The sequence below is a fragment of the Apus apus genome, chromosome 2 (assembly GCF_020740795.1).
Source record: "Apus apus isolate bApuApu2 chromosome 2, bApuApu2.pri.cur, whole genome shotgun sequence".
NCBI classification, from domain to species: domain Eukaryota; kingdom Metazoa; phylum Chordata; class Aves; order Apodiformes; family Apodidae; genus Apus; species Apus apus.
The window spans coordinates 135,036,022-135,056,073 of NC_067283.1; the positions used below are offsets into that span (position 1 = coordinate 135,036,022).

Below are 20,052 nucleotides of genomic sequence, written 5' to 3' on the forward strand. Positions count from 1 at the left end.
GAAGGGATTTCTCTTCTAATGTTGTTTTTCATGCTTTTTCCACGTGTTACTTTGTTTAAATATAATTCTCAGTGGATATATGTACTTGCCTAAATGTATATAAATATCTGTGGAATTGGAACTTGATCATACAGAATCTAACAGATGCTAGTTTTGAACGTTTTTAGTTGTCTAGAGTAATAATACATAAAGATTTCATCCAAAACATGCATAATCAAATATATCTGCTTCTGTTTTAGAGCTATTGCTCTGACTTATCAAGACCATCTTGGCGTGACGTACCTAACACTTTCAGAAGATCCTAGTCCTCGGATAATTATCCACAATAGGTGCTCTGTTCCATTGCTTGTAAAAGAGAACTTAAAAGGTAGGTAGTATGCAGTAATTAGAAACAGTGCCCTGTTGTAGTATAAATTATTTTACTGTCTCTCCACTACTAAGTTAAGTTCAGTACATGTTTTGGTTACCAGAACTTGATGCTCTCATAAAGGTCTGTCTCAAAGTGAAGGAGTCAGGAAGATAATGAAGCCTGGAAGCTAGTGGAGTAAATTGTGAGGTCAGGAGTATGAACTTACATGTCTCCAGGCTTTTGGGTCTCCCTGGTTCCAGCTGCCAAGGTGACTTGGTTGTAGGAAACTAGTAGGCAGTGGAGCTTTGTTGACATCAGTTCAGTCCCATGGAACATTTAAGCCTCCTCAGATTTGCAAATACAACACAAAACATACTGCCACAATTCCAGTTACAATATGTTAATGTAATGATTATTTATGTTAATGGCATAAAAAAGAAAAGAAACCAAACACAGAAAATTCCAACCAATAGAAAAGTGTTTATATATTAGTGATATTTTAGATAGAAACGTCCTCATTTTTGTAAGTATAGGTGAGTTTTCATTTAATACAGGTTTTAGAAAGCCCTAATCTTGTCTATTTTATAAAATTTCAGATACACCAAAGTTTGAAGTTTATTGTAGAAAGGTTCCAGCTGAATGTTCAGTTCATCATGAACTTTACCATCAAGTCTCCAGCTATCCAGACTGCAAAACAAAAGATTTGTTGCCCAGCATTCTTCTAAAAGTGATGTCAACTGATGAGTCAGTAAATGAGTGGAGTGATTTTGTGGACATCAACAATTATGGAACACAAGTAAATTGTTATAAGCTATTTCCTAGTTCACAACATAAGTGGTTGTCTTCCTGACCTGCACAGTATATTGTTCCTCTGCAATAAGCATATCCTTTCTGTTGGGTTTGGGTTTTTCTATCTAAGTCTTGAGAGCTCTCTTTCCTTTGCAAATTTTAAGATACAGATTACCTTCTTCTCTGGCTGTTTTTAAAAACAGCTAAATAAAAAATACAGGCTTTCTAGCACTGATTTTTTTCACTTCTTTTATCAACTTAGAAATTTTTCCAGGTTGTTCCCTGGAAAAATCAATCCTGAAAAATTATCTCCCTATAAGCAAAGAATCACCCAGGATCCAGGAAAACCCTTCTGTTTGGTAACTTAGTTATCACAGGATTTTTATCTTTACATTTTCAAGGAATCTTCACTGTTGCTCTCCCTTGGTGTCTTCACAGAAGCGAGGCATGACTTTCTAAAACAAAACAAAACCTCCCTTTTATTTCCTTGTGTTATTTTTCTCCTGTTTTGAGGTAAATGAAAACTTCCTCGACTGGAGTAATTCTTTTTGATGGGAATTTTTTCCATCTTTGAAGTCATTAGTTTACATGGAATCAACATAAACTGCTTGGCTCTTTGAAAGAAATACTAGTTTCAGATGTTTTCCCTGGGGACCAATCACAAAATGCTCTTGATTATTGAGTGTTATGTTATATAGCAAGTAGTTCAGTTTCATTCAGCAAGCCAGTCAAGCAATGCAAGGTTTCAAATTTCAGTCATTAATGTTATGCCAGACCAGGGTTCTTTATAAGTATCTGGCTCCTAGAAGGAACTAGATGCTAAGACAACATTTGGGGATCATTGTCTACTTGAAGAACTCTCCAAATAAAAAGTGTAGCCTTCTGTTATTCAAGTTTTAGGGTTTACATGGAGAAAATCTCCCCAGGATTTCTCAGGTGGTCTTTCTCTTAGAAAACTGTAAATAGAAGGAACATGCTAATAGCTTCACATGCAACTCCATTCAGATTGTGAAATAACTGGGATTTAGAGGATCTTAAGTAATTTGTACTCTTTCTACCCAGTTACCGATAGGTACTTATAACTCTATTAGAAAAAAAATATTGTATTAATTTACTAAAATTAAGGTATTTATTGTCAGAATCATCTGAAATTGGAATTAAAATTACCAATCTTTATGGTCAATTACCATTTTTTAGAACAAAGAAGGTGTATTAAAAATTCGGTAAATGTCCTTTTTTCTCCAATTCCATTGTGCAGGATTGTGAGTCTCTTTCAGATAAGCAAAGGATTAAAACGGACATATTGAAATTCTAAATTCACTTATATGTAATTCTCAGAAGAGTAAGACATTCTTTGATCAATGAAATTTAATTACCTGTAGAAGGTTATTATAAATAGTGTAACAAGAATAGTGCTGATCCTACAAAACTTCCAAGTGCTTTTTCTTCTGGTGACTTGTTAACAGTAGTAAAGATTCTTCGAGACAAACAACTGTTTATTTTACCTGTGCTAGCCCATTATCTTTGTGTTGTTCTGTGACCTTACATTCCCTTAAGTTATAGCTTCTGTCATTACAATCTGATAAACAGTTGTGTTGATAGTAGCCCTACAGGAAGAGAGAAGCCAGCTTGCTCTATTAAGGACTGCTGTGAGTTTTCCAAACCTAAAAAGACCTGATTCTTTTATGTTCTAGAAAAACACAAAATTTCATCTTCCTGTATAACTGAAATACTTAAAGTAACAGCTGTTTTTTTCTGAAGTATTGAAATCTATTGCTGCTTTTTCCTGAACAGTATCATGATTTGAGTAAAAGATCTCAACCAGAAGGCATTAGTAGGATTAATTCAAATTATCACATCAAAAAATAGTATTTCCAGTAGCATTTCATGTGTTTCTAACTCTCTTCACTAGATTGTGTTCTTAACTGGCTTTGGCTATGTTTATGTGGACATTGCCCATCACTGTGGAACAACAGTCATAACCTTGGCCCCAGAAGGAAGAGTGGGACCTGTTGAGATCAACCTCAACAGGTACGTAAAGCCCATAAGTGATGGTAAAAAGCATTGCCAAACAGTTCTGAGACGCTGCTCAGCTTCCTGAATGTTAACTGACACCAATTTTGGCTTAACTCTTTGTTTTGCTTCATGCTGCTGCATACTCTGTTAGACCACGTGTTGGGCTTTGTATATCACAGTTAAAAAAGGACAGTCTAACATCAAAAGGCATGTCACTTTAGGGTGAACACTACAACAAAAGGTCCTGAATTTTCATTTTAAGAAGACATTTTCCATCTTAATTAATTGTGAGTGTGCTCATTGGTTTAAAATGTATTTAACTAGGTCCTGCCACCTGTAGTCATACAAGCTTCTTCTACAACTGGTAGGAAACTTGATGTGCAAGGGCTGTAGGCATAGTGTTACAGTCAGTAATTAACTGTACTTGATTATAACATTCTTCTTTAGAGGACTTCCGCACACACCACAACCTGGACCTCAGCTCCTTTCAAGTGCAGTTATAACACTACCTATTTTCAAGATGCATAATGCCTGACCTCCGGTAATGCTGTTACAAGTAGAGTGGAATTTGTTGTACTGTTTTTATTTGTGCTGTAATTAAGTATTAACCCTTGAGAAACTGGTCATCAGCAGTACCTAATAGTCTGCTTCCTAGTTAAGCTTGACAATGGACAGTTAACGCTGGAGGGGGAGAGACCCTCAATGCCATTGATACAAAAATGCTATGGTGGCTTCAGTGGAGGGCACTCACTGTGTGTGATGAGAAATGACTTATCCATAATAGTAACCTTCAGTAATGGCTCCCAGAAAATACCACAACAGCTAAGGCTGTATGTGAACAATATGAAAATTGTATTTGTTGTCTTGCTTGTTTTAACAACTTGCTCTGTTGCAAATCCAGTAGGTAATTCCTGTATATAGAGACATTGCTGGTCTAAACTATCTTGTTGATTCATAAGAAGGAGCTAACTGGTGTAGATTTGTAATATCCCATTCCTTAAAAGACTTCCTGGGTGGTACTCACTGTGGTGGTTAAGGCTACCAGATCACATTACCTTGCACAATGAGTTTTCCATGTTATAGAGGAATCTCTCCTGGTAGCTTTTTGAGAAAGCAAGATGCCAGGTGAACTCAAAAGTCATGAAATAACAAAACTTCTTTTTCCTGTCCAGAAGTCAAGAGCCGATCCTGTCATTGAAAATGTTCATCAGTCAATTAAGTCTGGGTGCGTTTGATGATATTACAAACCACAAAGTGTCATCTGAACTTCTGCGTCTCACAGCAGACAACGTTTTTGTTCACATGACCACCAGGTACCTGAGGCCCCTATCCCAGGAGTTCCAGCGAGATGCTGTGGAAGGCCTCCCACGATTTCATAGTCTCGAAGTTTATTGTGAAGACTTGCAACTGGACAATCAGTTGTACAGCAAATCCAATTTCCATTTTGCAGTCCTGCTATGCCAAGGAGAGAAAAATGAGACTGTTCAGTGGTCCAGAGTGAACAACCTCATCGTTTGTAACAAAGATTTGGAAAGCTATAAGGAAAACTGCTTTATAAAACTCTGCATTGCTTTTTCTGAGGAAGAGAATTTCATGTTTCATGTGAATGACCTCAGCTTTGAGCTCAAACCGGCTAGGCTGTATGTGGAAGACACCTTTGTTTACTACATTAAGACACTGTTTGATACATATCTTCCAGAAAACAAAACTGCTTGTCAATCCATGAATACTTCAGATACTACCCTAATACTGCCTGAACAAGTGAGAGAGCATGCAAGAGCTTTAGTCAAGCCAGTGAAGTTAAGAAAATTAACAATACAACCTGTTAATCTCCTTGTCAGTATTCATGCTTCGTTGAAACTGTACATAGCCTCAGATCACACCCCTCTCTCCTTCTCTGTGTTTGAGCGAGGACCTATCTTCACCACTGCCAGGCAACTTGTCCATGCCTTGGCCATGCACTATGCTGCTGGAGCACTTTTCAGAGCAGGTCAGTACTTTTCCATAGCATGTAAGGTTTTCATTAGGTATCAGGATTCTGTGATTGTGTCTCAAATTGAATAACTTACATGTTAGCCATATAATTATTGTTTTCCTCAAGCACTGTTTGATAATGATATTTGCAGACACCTTTCATGTCCTCCCATACTACAGAAGGTAAATAAAATGGCTGAACGGACACCAGCGAAGATTTGTAAAGCTGATCTAAACACTAGCCAGCTGCCTGAAGGCTTTAGAAACCCTGAATGCAGCATAAAAATGTATTCTAGCTGGCTTAGGTTTTGTCATTTTATATTAGAGCACTAGTCAGAATCAACTCACATAAACTGCCCAAAACTACATTTAATCAAATTATTCAGCATGTTGCTCTGCATTCAGGAGTAAATTACAGCCCTGAATGTTGTTTTGTTGTTAAAACTCCTTTTGGCTGCAGTTTATGATTAGAAATCTGTCTTTCTTCATACAGCCTTCATGCTAAACTGGCACACAGATGTTTGTTGTCCTTTGATCCAAGAACTATGAAGTTTGCTGTTGCTAACTTTTTTCCATTTAGGATCAATAGCAAGCAATTAGGCTGTTAGGTTAGCAGGTACATTCTGTTTCCCATAAATATTAATTTAGAAATAATGAAATTGGGTCTCTGCTGTCTTGGTGTGGAACAGAGTTTGTACCTGAGACAGGCGGAACCTCCTCCACGATCACATACTAGTAACGTGCTCTGCACTGAAGCATGGGATTTCCTTCCTCCAGTACTAACGGTCAGATTTTCTGAAATCCTGATGCTTCCATTTGTGCTGCAAGCTTAGCTGTGACCTGATTTCTGTGCACAGTTTCCAAAAGTGTACACATGCATTTCAGGTATTTATCAATAGAGAGATTCTGGTCTTTCACTGTGTGCACCTGACTCACATAGCTGATGGTGCCAATGGAGTACACAATTGTTCACCAGAACTTTATGCACTTATTCATTATTTTGTTGCATTATTTTGCTTGCAAAATTTACGGGTTTTTCTTTTTACTACTAGTTTGGATTTGTTTTACAGGCAGATCCCATAGTATAAAAGGGGAGGTCTTGTTTCTTGCTAATTTAGAGTCAAAGTATCGCCAGATATGGTCCACAGTGTGAATGTTTCTCCACACAACTGGCTAGGAGTGGTGGTATAAGTGATGATAGACTGCAGCAGGAAATTGAGGTTATACTGGCTTTTCATCCCCAACACCCCAGGTGAGGCACATATGCTAGTGAGGGATTCCTGAGCCTGGTCTTGGTCTTTCCTCCTGTGCTGCCCTTGCAGTGTGCAGCAGTGCACAGGCCACCCCTTGGTCTGGGCTCATGATGTGTAGCCAAAATCAACCAGGATAAAATATTAAAAAACAAGGCTTGCTTCAGTGGAACCTCTTTTCAGAAAAATACATAAGCATATATTTAGTTATTACTTAAATCCCACTCAAAGCACTAAAACTAAAAGGTATTTTTTTAAAGGAGTTACAATTATTAAAGTGGTGAATTGTGTTGATTAATGTTCGCTTGGGCAAATAAGATGCTTTACTTTAAAGATCTTGTGATACTTGTCAAAAGGCTGACTGTGTCAATGAAGCTAAAAAGGAGGCAAAAAATAATGCAAAAACCTTAATATAGTCTGCAAACCCTGAGTCCTTTCCACACCATCTGGTGAGTTACACGTCTTGATTTGCTCTCCTATGGAAGAGGACCTCACTCTCCTGCATTTCAACCACTTTAAACTGCAAAACAAGGGGTTGTTTGACCCCCTTCTGCTGAGCACAGCCCCATGCATAGATCATTGTAACACCTGCACGAAGAGCATTCCCATACAGCTATACCTTATGCTCCAAGCAGGGTGTAGTCTCATTTTGCCCTTAGCTGTGTGGAAGACCATTGCTGCCTTGTGGGAGGTGGTAGAATTTGCCCCAAAGCCTGCAAAGGGAGTCTATCAGGCTGCCCCCTATGTTGCAAAAAAGTGGCTAGAATCCATGTCTTGTGAGCAATGAATGGGGCTGGGGAGCACTGCTCAAATATGCTGATTAGCATTGCTTGTCTCAAATTAGCAAAACTTGTAATGGAAATCTCCCATCCTTTTCTAATTAAGTTGGCTTCTATGTAACAGTTAATAAAATTCTATTTAAAAATATTACTGGTATCATCCAGATAAAACCCTACACTTGCCTATGAAGAAAATGCAGTGGCTCTCTGCTAATACAGTGGATGTAATTACTGAGCATACTTTGAGAAATGGTAACCTGACATGATAATTATATTTCTGCAAAGTAAAATGCAGCACAAAGCTTGTGAATTGAGGGATTATACCTGATTCATTGTTTTCCTCCTTGGGTTGGGTGGTCCATACCAGCAGTGAGGAGCCATTAGGTTTGCTCTGAGCTTTGACCAAGGAGGGTCACCCTTGCTACAAGTTCCATGGTCCTCCTGTGTGCTCTCAAGAGTGAGCATGTGTGTGTTCTTCTTTGTGAAGTTCTTCCAGAGCTTCCCAAACCTTAGCAACAACCCATCCCTTGGTTACCGAGGAACTGCTCAGCTTTGTGTTTAACTGGTTTTAATCTCATTTTCATTCCTAAACATACTGGCGGGCCAAACAGGTGAGCGGAGTTAAAGTCTCTTGCATCCCAGCCTGGTGGTACCTGCAGGGCAGCGAGGCATTAATCTAGTGTCATGCAGCCCCTTTCCATCACCTCACATTGCCCTGTGATCCCCTCAGGACAAGACATGCCAGGAACATTTAGGAGAAACAAAAAAAAAGAGCTGTTTGTAAGGGGTTATTGCAACATTATTGATCAGAAAAAATAGAAGGAGCATCTCTTCCGTCTGCATATGCCTCCCTGTCCTTCCAGCTTTTCATCACTTCACACAGTGGCAAAAATGATTTGTTAGAAATACTCCAGTGAGGGAGTGGCAGGCCCAGCCTGGAGCACTGGCTTCCCCTGGTCCCTGCAGGGAAGGGCTGCCCAGGGACACCCCTCTCCAGGGCAGGCACAGCAGGGATGCTGCGCTTGCTGCCACTCGCTTCACCATGCTGCCAGTACTGCTTGTTTTTTGTTTTCCTAGTCCCATCTTAAGTCCACTGTGGTTCCTGCTTTTTATACTACATGAACTGGAGTTCTGAACCTTCCAGGGCTGAAATGTGGGACAGATTCAACAAGAATAATAGATTTTCCGGGAGCTTACAATGATAGTATGAGATTAATTCATTACATATGAGTAACATTTTCTCTTCTGTTCAGTTTCATGATTCAGCCTTCCACAGGAGTGACTGGGAGGGGTTACTAGAATACAAGAAAAGCATCTGGCTAGCAGGAGTTTGCAGTGATGAGATGGGAATGAGGAGGGCAGCCCAGATCAAGGGCCCTCAGCAGGAGAGCAGCAGGCCAATCTGTCTGTCTTTAAGTCTCCTGGCCCTGTTGTGCCTTGTGTCACTCCAACAGTGCCAGCTGAAATTCATGGTACCAAATTCATGGGGGCTCAAAGACCAGGCAGTTCCCCTTTAACGTTTATTGCTGTTTCTGAATCGCTCTCTCTGGGCTGCCAAAAAAAAAAAAAGTTATGCAGCACTATTTCCCTAATAAATCTGCTGCCAACCAGCCTGAGAAAGACAAGACCTGCAAACAGCTTTCCAGCAACAGATTGCTGCGTGCTCGGCCATCCAGCAAGCTGCTGGCAACCCTGCGTTTATATAGGAAACCAGATCTGCAGATACCTCTCCTGGGATATGCATAAGGAATACTCCCCTATGAGTAACCTAATCAGCATGTAGATGTCATTGCTGTTTACACAACTGTACTGAGCAGAAGACATTTGTCTGGCTTTCGCTGCACTCCGAAAGAAAATGATCAGCTTAGAAGGGTAGGGGTGGATTTAAAATAACTTCTTAAGCGCTTGTCAAAAATCTGCATCCCCTTTCCTAACACTCCATCAAGCAATTGACCTCCACACTCCGGTAAAGCAGTACATTGTATCAGTGTAAACTCCCTGTCACAGTTCTATCACATAAGGATGTGAAATCACAACGCTGCCTTATAGTGTCTAAAACTGACCCAGCCTTCTGAACTTGCAGTCCCGTTCCTCCGTAGCTGTAAGGCTCTAGCATCTGCCTCTCCAGCACACTTTTAGCAGAAATACGGGAAGCTCCTGGAAGGAAGTAATTCTAAAGCTATTTGTGAGTTTGCCAAAAGGATTTCTTTGATTTACGAAGTATGAAAGATTGCCATTTCTGAATTCATAGTGGATGTTACTTCCCGTGTTTTGCTCAAAGGAAGTTCATAATGCGATGAATTCTAGTGTGAAAAAGAGAATTAAGGAATAACCTTTTCACAACTGCTGCTTCTGCAGTTTTTGCAGCCGTAACATGTGTCTTGTTTCTCCACACAGGCTGGGTTGTCGGATCATTGGAAATTCTCGGGAGCCCGGCTAGTCTGGTGAGAAGCATAGGGAACGGCATAGCCGATTTCTTTAGGCTCCCCTATGAAGGGCTGACCAGAGGCCCAGGGGCATTTGTCAGTGGAGTTTCCAGAGGAACAACATCATTTGTTAAACACATTTCCAAAGGTAGATCTTTCACTTTGTTGCTCCAACTACTGCTTTGTTGTCATGCGTTGTTAAAGGATGTGTTAAAAGTTTTAAACAATATTGCTTGCAGCTTTGTTTGGCTGCAGCAAAATGCTGGGAGGGTACAAAGCTCATCTATAACATCATATGTATTAAACAGATCACTGCTTAACTACAGCGTGTAAGAATGTTTCAGAAACTTCAGAATTTCAAACCTCCCTGTGGGAAACCGAGATTGGCTCAGCTAGTATTTCATGTGATAACTGCAGAAATATTAAAGGTGTTCTGTACTTCTGCTAACCATCAGAAATTCTACACTGTGTCGCCTCATCATACTTATTGTTTCTTTTTCAGTGTTTGGTTTTGTGTTTTGGTTTTTGTTTGGTTTTTTTTCCAGAAGACAGACAGAAGTGGCCGCAGTTGCCATAGCTGTGTGAGGAGGTGGGTCGGCTTTGCGGGCTGCGCAGGCTGCAGGAACGCTGCAGGAACACTGCAGGAACGCTGCAGGAACACTGCAGGAACACTGCAGGAACACTGCCACCGCGTGGCCCCCGCCCGAGGGACGCGTCCTTCGGGGCTCCCTCTGTCAACACTTGTTTACCTTTCTGTCACACCGCACCCCCCCTCCCCTCCCCCTGTTCAGGTTAGCCGTAGAGAAGTTAGGGAACTGGGGAAGGATGTTCGGATGAGTTGCTTTTCCCACCAGGCAGGCAAACCTGGTGCAGGCTAATGTGAAGGGCGTGCCGTGGACCGTAGCAGCAGTGTGGTGATGCTTAACAAATAGTAAAGCACGTTACACATGGGCGATTTTCAATTGACTTGCTGTTCTGCTCCTCAGCTCAGTATTTCACTGAGGCATAGAATGTCTTCATGTTTTAAATTAAAACATTTTGATCCAGACCCAAATGTATATCTCCATGTATTTAGGTACACTGACGTCAATTACCAATCTGGCAACAAGTCTTGCTCGCAATATGGATAGGCTGTCACTGGATGAGGAGCATTACAACAGACAAGAAGAATGGAGAAGACAGCTTCCAGAGAGCCTGGGAGAAGGACTGAGACAGGGGCTTTCTCGTTTAGGCATTAGCCTTCTAGGTAATGTACTATTAAATATAAAGTTGAGTGATAATACTGCTCTCTGATCTGCTCACCGGCCTTTTCTATGTGAGTTATAATTGCAAAATCTGTTTGGCTTGGTATTTTCTTGTGAAGTAGCCTCACAGTATGTCTATGAGATACTGTTTCTTTTCATCAAGGTTTAGTGACTTTTGTGTCTGTTTTTTGCTGATAAAATAATTGCAGGTATAGAACAAGTTTGCAGTCTCTTTGTGAAATAGTATTTTCATTGGTACATGGTGTATCTGAGAAGAAAAGAGTAATTCTGCCTTTGGGCAGAGTAACTTGTAACTAAGTCAGCACAAAGACGTCATCATGCTGATGTTTACTTTCCAATGAGATACAAGAATGCCTCTCCCAAACCTGCTTGTTTTTGCTGTACTGTAGATATCGGTGATTCTTGGTTTTGTTTGAAAACCACTTGAACTTAGTGCAGATGTTAAGTAAGCTTTGATGAGGAATTCTGCTTTAACAAAGAGACCCAGATCATCCTGATTCAGTGTAATTTTATTCATCAAGGAGCCAAGTGGTTTGGTTAGAAGTGAAGATTACTCTGGCCATTTCAAAGCAATACCTAAAAATCTGAATACTAACCCATACTGGAAAAAATCTCTGCAATAAGTTTTGCAGTAAAGGGGCTGGTTTTTCTAGGTTGCTTCTACTTGTCACACAGCAAAAGAATGCAGAACTGTATTGTTTGGCAGAGTTCCTCAGTAAGTATTAAAGAGCATGAATCCCTTAGAGATCAAAGTGACCAAAAGCAGTCCAGTGCAAAAGGTTAGAAGAGCCGAAGCTTGAAAGGATTTGTCCTCTTTCCTAATCTTCAGTAGTGTACACAACTTCTAAATTTGCAACCGCAACCCTGAAAGTCCCAAAGAGGAAGTGGTAAAAATGTTACAAGTTTGGGTTAAGTTACTGGAAATTATTTTAAGCAATAACATTAGATGATGTGAAGCGCTGTCATTTGATAATGCCTGTAAAGCAGCGAGTGTCCTGGGAGAAATGTGCATAAAGGAGAAATTTCATCTATTAGTAGCTACTATCCCAATAGTAAGCTGTTACTGGTGTTGCAAATCAAAGGCAGTTCGGAGAAGGTTTTATTTTTCCTTCTTGTTTTATGGGGTTAGGGGCAGTCAGGTTGAGTACCTGAATGAAAGATTATACTTTTAGGAACACTATGTCAGCCTGTTGAATGTGTGCTGGTGAAATGGTGATCTTTGCTCCGTTATTAATAAGACAGTAGGATAACACAGTGGCTCTGCCCTTCACCGACACACCAGAGCCCTTCAGAGCTAAAAGCATCAGCTGTACAGCCTGAACTAAAAGAGCAAAAGTTTGTAGCTTTGGCTGTAGCAAAGCAAAAGTTTCTGCTGTTCAGGAAAGCCGGGAACTTCTAACATGCATGCAGAAATACACTCTGCCTGTACCTCCTCGTGCTCAAGGCTTCTGTTGTTTCCAGGGGTAAGCCTGGGTTAAAAGTAAAACCAAAAAAACAAGAATTAGAATTTCAGTGTTCCTGGCTTCATAAGGAATCAAACTTCATGTTAGAAACTGAGAACTTCGTATTAGCATTCCAACAGAACAGCTCTGCGAGCTAGGATCTTATTCTTACTCCCACTGTTATTATTTAGAGTTTCCTCCCTGCTAAATACCTCCCTTCTCAGCAGTGGAGGCAACAAAGGGCCCAGATAAATAGCTATGGTTACCATGTAGCTGGAGGTGACAAGTGAGGGACCTCTCGCTAAGGGAGGAATCAGAAATATTCCAGTGAATTTGTATCCAGCTTTTTTCTTTTTTTTCAAATTAAACCAAATTTTTAGAAAGCGTGTTTTCTTTTTATACACAGCAGCATTCATGTAAATTGTGCCGAGACCTACATTATTACTAGACCTACGTTTCCGTTTTTACAAATGCATCAGAAGGCTGTTTCTGTCCTGATCATTTAGTTTACAGAATATTGTGGCTTCCCTCAAAAAAACAGTTGTAGTTGAAGGAAGGTACCACTGTGTTGCTTTCTTTCACCAGCACTTTAGAGAAAACATGAACATGCTTACCCTAAAAACACTTCCAGGTTCTTAATGCGTAACAAAACCAAGCGCAGTTGCTGTGTTATTTTCCTTCACAAGGATGAGGTGTTCAGACGAGCACAGGAATGCAGAGAGCAAGGCTCTTTGAGGCAATGATTTCTGTGACTTTCTAATTTTAAAAATGAGAAATGTGAAGATTTCTACGATAGTCACAGTACTATAATGTTTGTAAAAGCCATCTGACCCCTGCAAGCAGCTTGAAAAATTGCAAGTGCGGATTTCGTGCCTAGGCATAGGTGTGGAAGAGCCCTCAGTTCACTGCTATGTTGTGGTATCTACATAGAAGTTGCCTTTCTGATTTTTCTGAAAATCTGGCTCATGGTGGCCCTGATTCAGCAAAGCACTTAAGCATGTGCTTAAGAGCTTTGCTGAATTAGGGCCAAAATCATGTACTCTTGTCTTCTTCTCAGTGCAAGTTGTTCCCTGTGGTACATTCTTAAGTGCTTTGTCCTGCCTCATTTTAAATGACTCAAGCACTGTCAGGGTGTTGTTTGATTTGATTGTTATCTTTGGCAGGTTGTCCTCTTCTTTTCTAGTTTGGGGGAGACTTCTGGGTCATTTTGGTAACATTTGAGTGTGAAAAGGAGCAAAAGCTTAGGATAGGTGTGGTTTTTCTTTTATACAATTAGAAAAAAATGCAGTGAAATTGTATTTATAATACTCAGATGATCGGCACTCCTCACCAAGGAGGAGTCTTTTGCATGACAGGGTTAAGCTTAAAATAATTTGTAACAAAGTAAATGTGCAGTAATTTATAACGTAACAATGTATAATTCCTAGTAATTACAGTATTTAGAATATTGAAATTATAGGTCTTATTTTCAACTATTGGTCTTAGTGAAAAACACGATCTGGAAGTACCTCCCTTTGGGAAGTGGAACATTTCGGAATCGCCAAAAAGCTGACAACTGGTAGAAAAGCTGTTTTTCACAATGGCAAAAGTGCATGACATTTCAGTGACTCCTTACTGCTTTTGGGGAAAGTGAACTGATAGTAATCCTGACTGACAGTGTAAGTGTGCTGCTAGAGAAGGTAAAGCCTGGATTTCAGAAGCTCAACTGTCTGTTATTAAGGGTGGCGGTTGTTGTTCTTACTGCGCAGCAGTCACTGAATAGGGGCCACTCCACATCTGCCTTTCTACAAGTGAGGTACTGGGAGCCAATGCTGATCCTGAAGGTGGGTGCTATTCCACACATTCATTCTACAACTGTATTAATGCACACCAACAAGTGCTCTTTTCTGCTAGCTGTATTTTTATGTGATGTTTGCTGTGATGAGACTACACTTCAGCCGTAGTTTTGGTGTGAAATGCAGCAATCCTGAAGGATACTAGAGTAAAGAAAAGGAAGCAAAATGGTTTCAGCTTGGCTGGCTTCCAGCCTTATGGCGTGGCTAGTTTCTCCTGGTCGGGGATATTTTCTAGTCATTTCTTGGTCTGAAAGAGTTTGTCACAAGCAACTCAAGCTTTGCTGAGTTCTGTAAGCCCTGCAATGTTCACCAAACATTGTCAGTCTGCACATGAACGAGTTGCTGCCTGTAATAATATTCTTCTTGAAGCAATACAGTGATACACTCTGAACTATCTGAATTTTGTAGTTATCAAAGTATCTTTTTTTATGCTTATTGAACAACATATATGAATCAGAGTGCACCCCAGCTGATGTTTGGCAGATGTTATGGTGTTGCTGGAATGTCTTTGGTCCAATAATAGAAGAATATGTTTGTGTTTTGTTGCTTTGGTGTTTAATTTTATTGAGGTTTTCTGTATACGTACATAATCTGTGTGTATATATGTGGACATGCATATAAAATTGAATGCCTAGGGTAAGGAAGGAAAGAGAAATGGAGAATGGTTTCATTTTAAAAAAATGGGCAAAGGACATTACAGAGAAGGAACAGGGACAGCAGGCACCATAACTGTCTCTAGACTGTGAGAATGAGAGTTGGAGAGGAGGAACCTTTACATGTTCCTCATGCTCTGTTTTTCTGATACTATACTGAAACCTGGGGGGAAAGATTTGTGCTAAGTCATCATGGTGCTCCTACCACTGACTTTGCTAGAAAAGAAAGAAGCTGCATGGATACCATGGACATGTGCTTCACAGAGTTTCTGTGCTAGGAGATACAGTGAACCTATATGTCTGTCACTGTTGTCTCACTGCTGTTGGGCTTTGAGGTTGCTCAGCCTTCGATCTGTTTTTTTTTCCCTTTGCCCACACATGATACTCACAGGAAAGGAGCTGCACAGATCTGGAGTCCCCATAAAAAGGGTGGTAGGATCTCCTTACTCCTTTCATTATTCCTTAATGAAAGAAGTAAGGTTATAGTCTAGTATGTGATTTGTGGGCTTGACCACAGCATGTGAGTGAGTTGTGTCAGCAAGTTGCAATTCGGGATAAGAGATTCCAAAGGGTGAACGGAAAGGGAAGGGAAGATCATTTGGTATATTTTTTGCAGGTAGAAAGACAGGACTTGAAGAAAGATTTGAGTTACAAAAGGGCAGTAGCTTCACAGACAAGTTCATAACCATGCAAAAAATGGCAGAATAACAGAAAGTGTGGAAGTACTAAACAACTGGCTAATTAAGCTATATATTATTTGAGGTACTATATAAATAATGTTATATAACACAGCCACAGCAGTTTCCATTTTGTTTCCTTGTCCTCTGGGCATAATTCCAGCTGAGAAGTGCCTGGAGCATACCACAGGTCCTTTGGAGTAGGCTCTTATTTATTATTACCTTATAGCATTGCTCAAGCGTATTGCAGTAAATAATTTATTAGTGCTAGGACTTAGGTGGATTACATTTAATAAGGCAGTAACTTCTGTTCTGAAAGTGCAGTTGCTGTAGATGACCTCAACAGATAGGGTGAAGGAGGTCACACGGTAACATAATACTGTTACTTAGCAGCACATCAAGTATTGTTTTATGCCTTCAAATGCATCACAATTGTACAAAAGATTGGGTGAACAATCCCAATTGTGTAATGCAGTGTTGGGGTATTAGTTTAGTCAAGCAGCAGGAGCAGCTGGTGAGTACTAATGAAACAGAATTGAATTGAAAATTGCATCCTTTCCATGGCATGGCATTAAGGAAGGATCTTCATGGCCTGTGTGGTATGAAGAGAGAACAGTGAGCTCCACGCTCTGCTTCAGTGACTGAGCTCAACAAAAACTGGATATCACATTAAAAATAGACAAGCATTTTCTGGGGAGATACTATACATTTGGTGGTAAAGGGCACACATAGAGAAGTTGGAAGCAATTTCTCAAAGAACAGAGGGAAATATTTATGGGGGATGCAAGTTTCTTGAATTGCTGATAGATAGTATCCCAGGGACAAGGATCTGGGGAAATGTGTGCTGCTTCTCATCCTCCTCTTTTCTTTGGACAGAATGCCAGGGCACAAGTGTAATACTAGCTCTTGTTCAAAGTCAGCAACTTCTCTGTTTATCCAGTAACAGTAACTAAAACCATCTGAAAACCAGTTAGCTGCTAGCTGACTAGTGCATGTCACGCTGGTAAACACGTGGGGCCAAATACCTCGGTGGTGATTGTCCGTATCTGTGGAATTATGCCTGGATTTGCTTCCACATACTAAGCAGGATCTTGAAAGATGCCTGAGTTGCCAGAAAAGTGCCTGATTACCAAGGTGACACTCAGTCCTTAAATAAAAGTTTTATCTTGGTGTTTGCAGCTGAAGGTGCAAGCTGAGAGCTGGGCGAGGAGCCTGCAAACCTGCTGTTCACTGAGCCAAGAACCTCAGGACAGACAGACCATTTTCTGACTGATGTCACTTTGTCCAATCCTTGTACTCTTGGCGAGTTCCAAATAGCTTATCTATCAAAATTACAATAACTAGAGACATGTCTGTGGTTAAGTGGCTAGAGTAAACTCAAGATCAAAGAAATGTACCACCTCACATACCTGTTTACATTTAGGAAGATTTAAGTCAGAGTTCTCTGTTGATACTAAAAGCTGGGAAGGTCACCGTGTCACTTGTAAAAGTTTGACCCATGTGCATTAAAGTAAAATATGATCGTTTTCACAAAAAAGTAACAAAAAGTCTCAAAGTCTAATTCTGCTAATCTTAGTAATATATCAAAAGTTGCATTAGGTTATGAACATTTCTGGCAGTGGAAGAGGATATAAAAATGATCTATTGAATACAGGCAGTTTTTATTCTCGTGAAGTCAATCTCAGACTTACGTGAAAATCTCATTTCCATAACAGCTCAGGTCTTCTAAAACGGGTGAATTTTATTCCAAGCCCAGCGTTTTTGGAATTGCTACACAGAATGAGCTAAGTTAAACCAACTCAGCACAAGCATTTAGTGAAAGTAGTTGAAAGATGAAAGTATACTGTCAAATTAAGTGATCTCAATGTTTAAAGAACTAAAATACATTGTAAAAAAGGAAGTTGAGATTTAACTTAAAACAAAGCTAGGTATTGTTTAGTTAACTGGTTGCATGCTAAGTAGGTGTATAAGAAGGGTGAGGTACAGTCTGTACTCCATGCAACATTCAGATCCAGTAGTAAGATTTCCTCTTATTCTGGGATATTAATCTTCACTAATTACTGAGGACTCTTGGTTTTCCAGGTGCCATCGCTGGGATTGTGGATCAGCCGATGCAGAATTTTCAGCGAGTGTCTGAGGCCCAGGCTTCAGCAGGACATCAAGCCAGAGGGGTCATCTCAGGCGTGGGGAAAGGGATCATGGGCGTCTTCACAAAGCCCCTTGGAGGGGCAGCTGAGCTTGTCTCCCGGACAGGTTACGGTGAGTTTTTAAATTCTGCAGAGCTCTTCAGATACAACCTGCAATGTCTTACTTACCCAGCGCAGTCGCTGCGTGACTTAGAGAAAGATTTAGAAATTCCAGCTCGGAATATTTATAAATGTTGTGCTTGTTTTCTTAAAAGCCATCACGTTGTGCTTCTCTCTTGTGTTACTGATCAGCATTGTACAGCCACAGAAACACAGAATGCAGAAAGCATGAAGTAATTCCTGGAATACAGTAGAATTAGTTACAGAAACATATGTGCTTACAAAAGCATTTTTGACATAAAAGTATTAGAGCAACACTATATCCAGTTAGAGCATTATTTTGAGATTGCTTTGTTACGGCGAGGAAAGAGTTGTGCTGTCTCTGTGCACAGAGAGAGTTACATTCCTGGGAGAAAGAAGTGAGGCATGTAGTGGGACCATCCCCCTTATCCTGGGGAGCTATGAGAAGAAACTCTATTTTTGGATACACAGGTAACTTTTCAAGAACCAGAGGTGGGTTTTTCCAGCTAGACTGAGCACTTAGTGGCAGTGGTGGTGAATTCTTTCAGATTGATGTGAATACTTCTGGACAACCAAAAATTGTAAAAGATAAAAATAAAATATAAAAATACACTAACTTCTTTGTTTCCAGTATTAAGAAATCAAAGCTGTCAGTCTGGATATTTGAAGAGGATGCCTGGGTTGGGGGATGGAGTGTGCAGTCAGGGAAGAAAAGCAGGGAGACCTGTTGATACAAGGACAATGTTTCAATAATTTTGCTTCACTAATTACACGGGTCAAACCTCGAAGATTTAAGCCTTTAATCGCTAGCAATAATTATGTTTGTGACGTGTTGTTTAGGATATGAGTAGTTCTCCAAGGACTTAAGTTTAGAACATTGTTTCCATGCTTCCCATTACATTCAGAACTCATTCCTTGAAGCGATCTTATTTAAAGAAATAATGAAACATTTCATTATTACAATTCTTTCCAATTACCTTGTTTGTATGAATGTTAATGATAACTGTTCTCCTGAATTATGCATCCCATAGGTGTAAAACCTGGATCAGTAAAATCAGAAACTTTTGTCTGTGGTCAGATGGCTGTGTGTTGTTTTTGCAGCCCATGGAATTATTCTTTCTAGATTTAATTCCACTGCAGTCTTTATCAACAAACTTGTAACAGTAGAGGGACACCTCATTGCAGATATGGTATACAAGACATCATGTTTTCCATGAGCATGTGACAAAAAGAGTTAGCCAGGAAAAATCATAAAAACTGTATCAATAATAGCTGACAGTGCGTGAGAGGAAAATACACAAGAGTTCAAGTAACTCTTACCCACAACTGGATTGGAAGTGGGACCGTGCCTCTTGGGGGGGACAGAGGGAAGGGGGACCACACAGAAATAAACACATGTTCTCTCTTTCTCCATCTGTAAATAACATTTTCACTCACATAATGCTGAGAACCTCAGTAAGCCAACTGTTACAACTGGGATGCTGCTTTTAAGTATTACCATCAACATGTGTGCTAAAAATTAAAGATTTTTTTTAAGCCTGATGTTTTGTTTAAATTATTGTCCATTGTGTAAAAAGGAATCTAAGTTATTGACACCCTTATGCAAAAATGCCTTTTGCTTCAATGGAATGCTTAATTAGACAAAAGGCAATTTCTTTGTTTATTTAAAGAGTAACTTTGCACTAAACCATGTAACACTAGTGCTTGCTGCTTTACCTACTTCCTGTCTGTCTTGTAAAAAATTTTAAAACTACTTGCTTTGTGGATTTTTTTGCAACCCACTCGTTCTTTCTGTTGATCATACCTCATCTTTAGAATTTTACAAGCCATCTGAAAGCATATACACTGTATCATCTTCAGCTTTGGATAGTCTATCTAGAAAACTGTTTAACTGCTTGTAGTCTCTGTTCTGTGCTGGCTCTGTGAAGAATTCACAATAAACCAGATACCCCAGGAGATCTCATAAATGTATGTGGATCTGTGTTTAACAGCTGGATTAAGTAACTGAACATTTAAATACAGTATCTAGGCAAAATTGCCTTCTAATGTGTACCAATCATGACACCTATATGGAAGTTTTTTAATATTAAGCAAGAAAGTTAACAATTATATTGATTTTTTCTACATAAAGCCTAAGTGATATGTCTGATCCTACTCTGAAATGATGGCTCTCAGGAGCATTATCTTCCTCTTGATTGCAAGTGTATGGCTGATTTTTTAGAACACACAGTGGGTTGTTGTTTTTTTGTTGTTTCTTGCTAATGCAAGATCACTGGGGCTAAGTGCATAACTCTTGCATTGTAATACTTAATGAATTATCTTGACTACAG

The 20,052-nt window shown here is 39.9% G+C and overlaps 2 protein-coding genes across 5 annotated transcripts in view; one reads left to right on the forward strand and one right to left on the reverse strand.

The window, feature by feature from the left end:
* RIDA (reactive intermediate imine deaminase A homolog) overlaps positions 1 to 20,052 on the reverse strand; it is a 959,578-nt gene that overhangs the window by 822,847 nt on the left and 116,679 nt on the right. The gene's annotated exons all lie outside the window — the stretch shown is intronic.
* VPS13B (vacuolar protein sorting 13 homolog B) overlaps positions 1 to 20,052 on the forward strand; it is a 442,966-nt gene that overhangs the window by 413,775 nt on the left and 9,139 nt on the right. For all 4 annotated transcript variants that reach the window (XM_051610148.1, XM_051610150.1, XM_051610151.1 and 1 more), the window contains 7 exons: positions 240 to 367; positions 946 to 1,145; positions 3,051 to 3,169; positions 4,327 to 5,144; positions 9,555 to 9,731; positions 10,659 to 10,829; positions 17,538 to 17,714. In XM_051610148.1, coding sequence (XP_051466108.1) covers positions 240 to 367; positions 946 to 1,145; positions 3,051 to 3,169; positions 4,327 to 5,144; positions 9,555 to 9,731; positions 10,659 to 10,829; positions 17,538 to 17,714 — 1,790 coding nt within the window. The remainder of the gene's footprint in view (positions 1 to 239; positions 368 to 945; positions 1,146 to 3,050; positions 3,170 to 4,326; positions 5,145 to 9,554; positions 9,732 to 10,658; positions 10,830 to 17,537; positions 17,715 to 20,052) is intronic.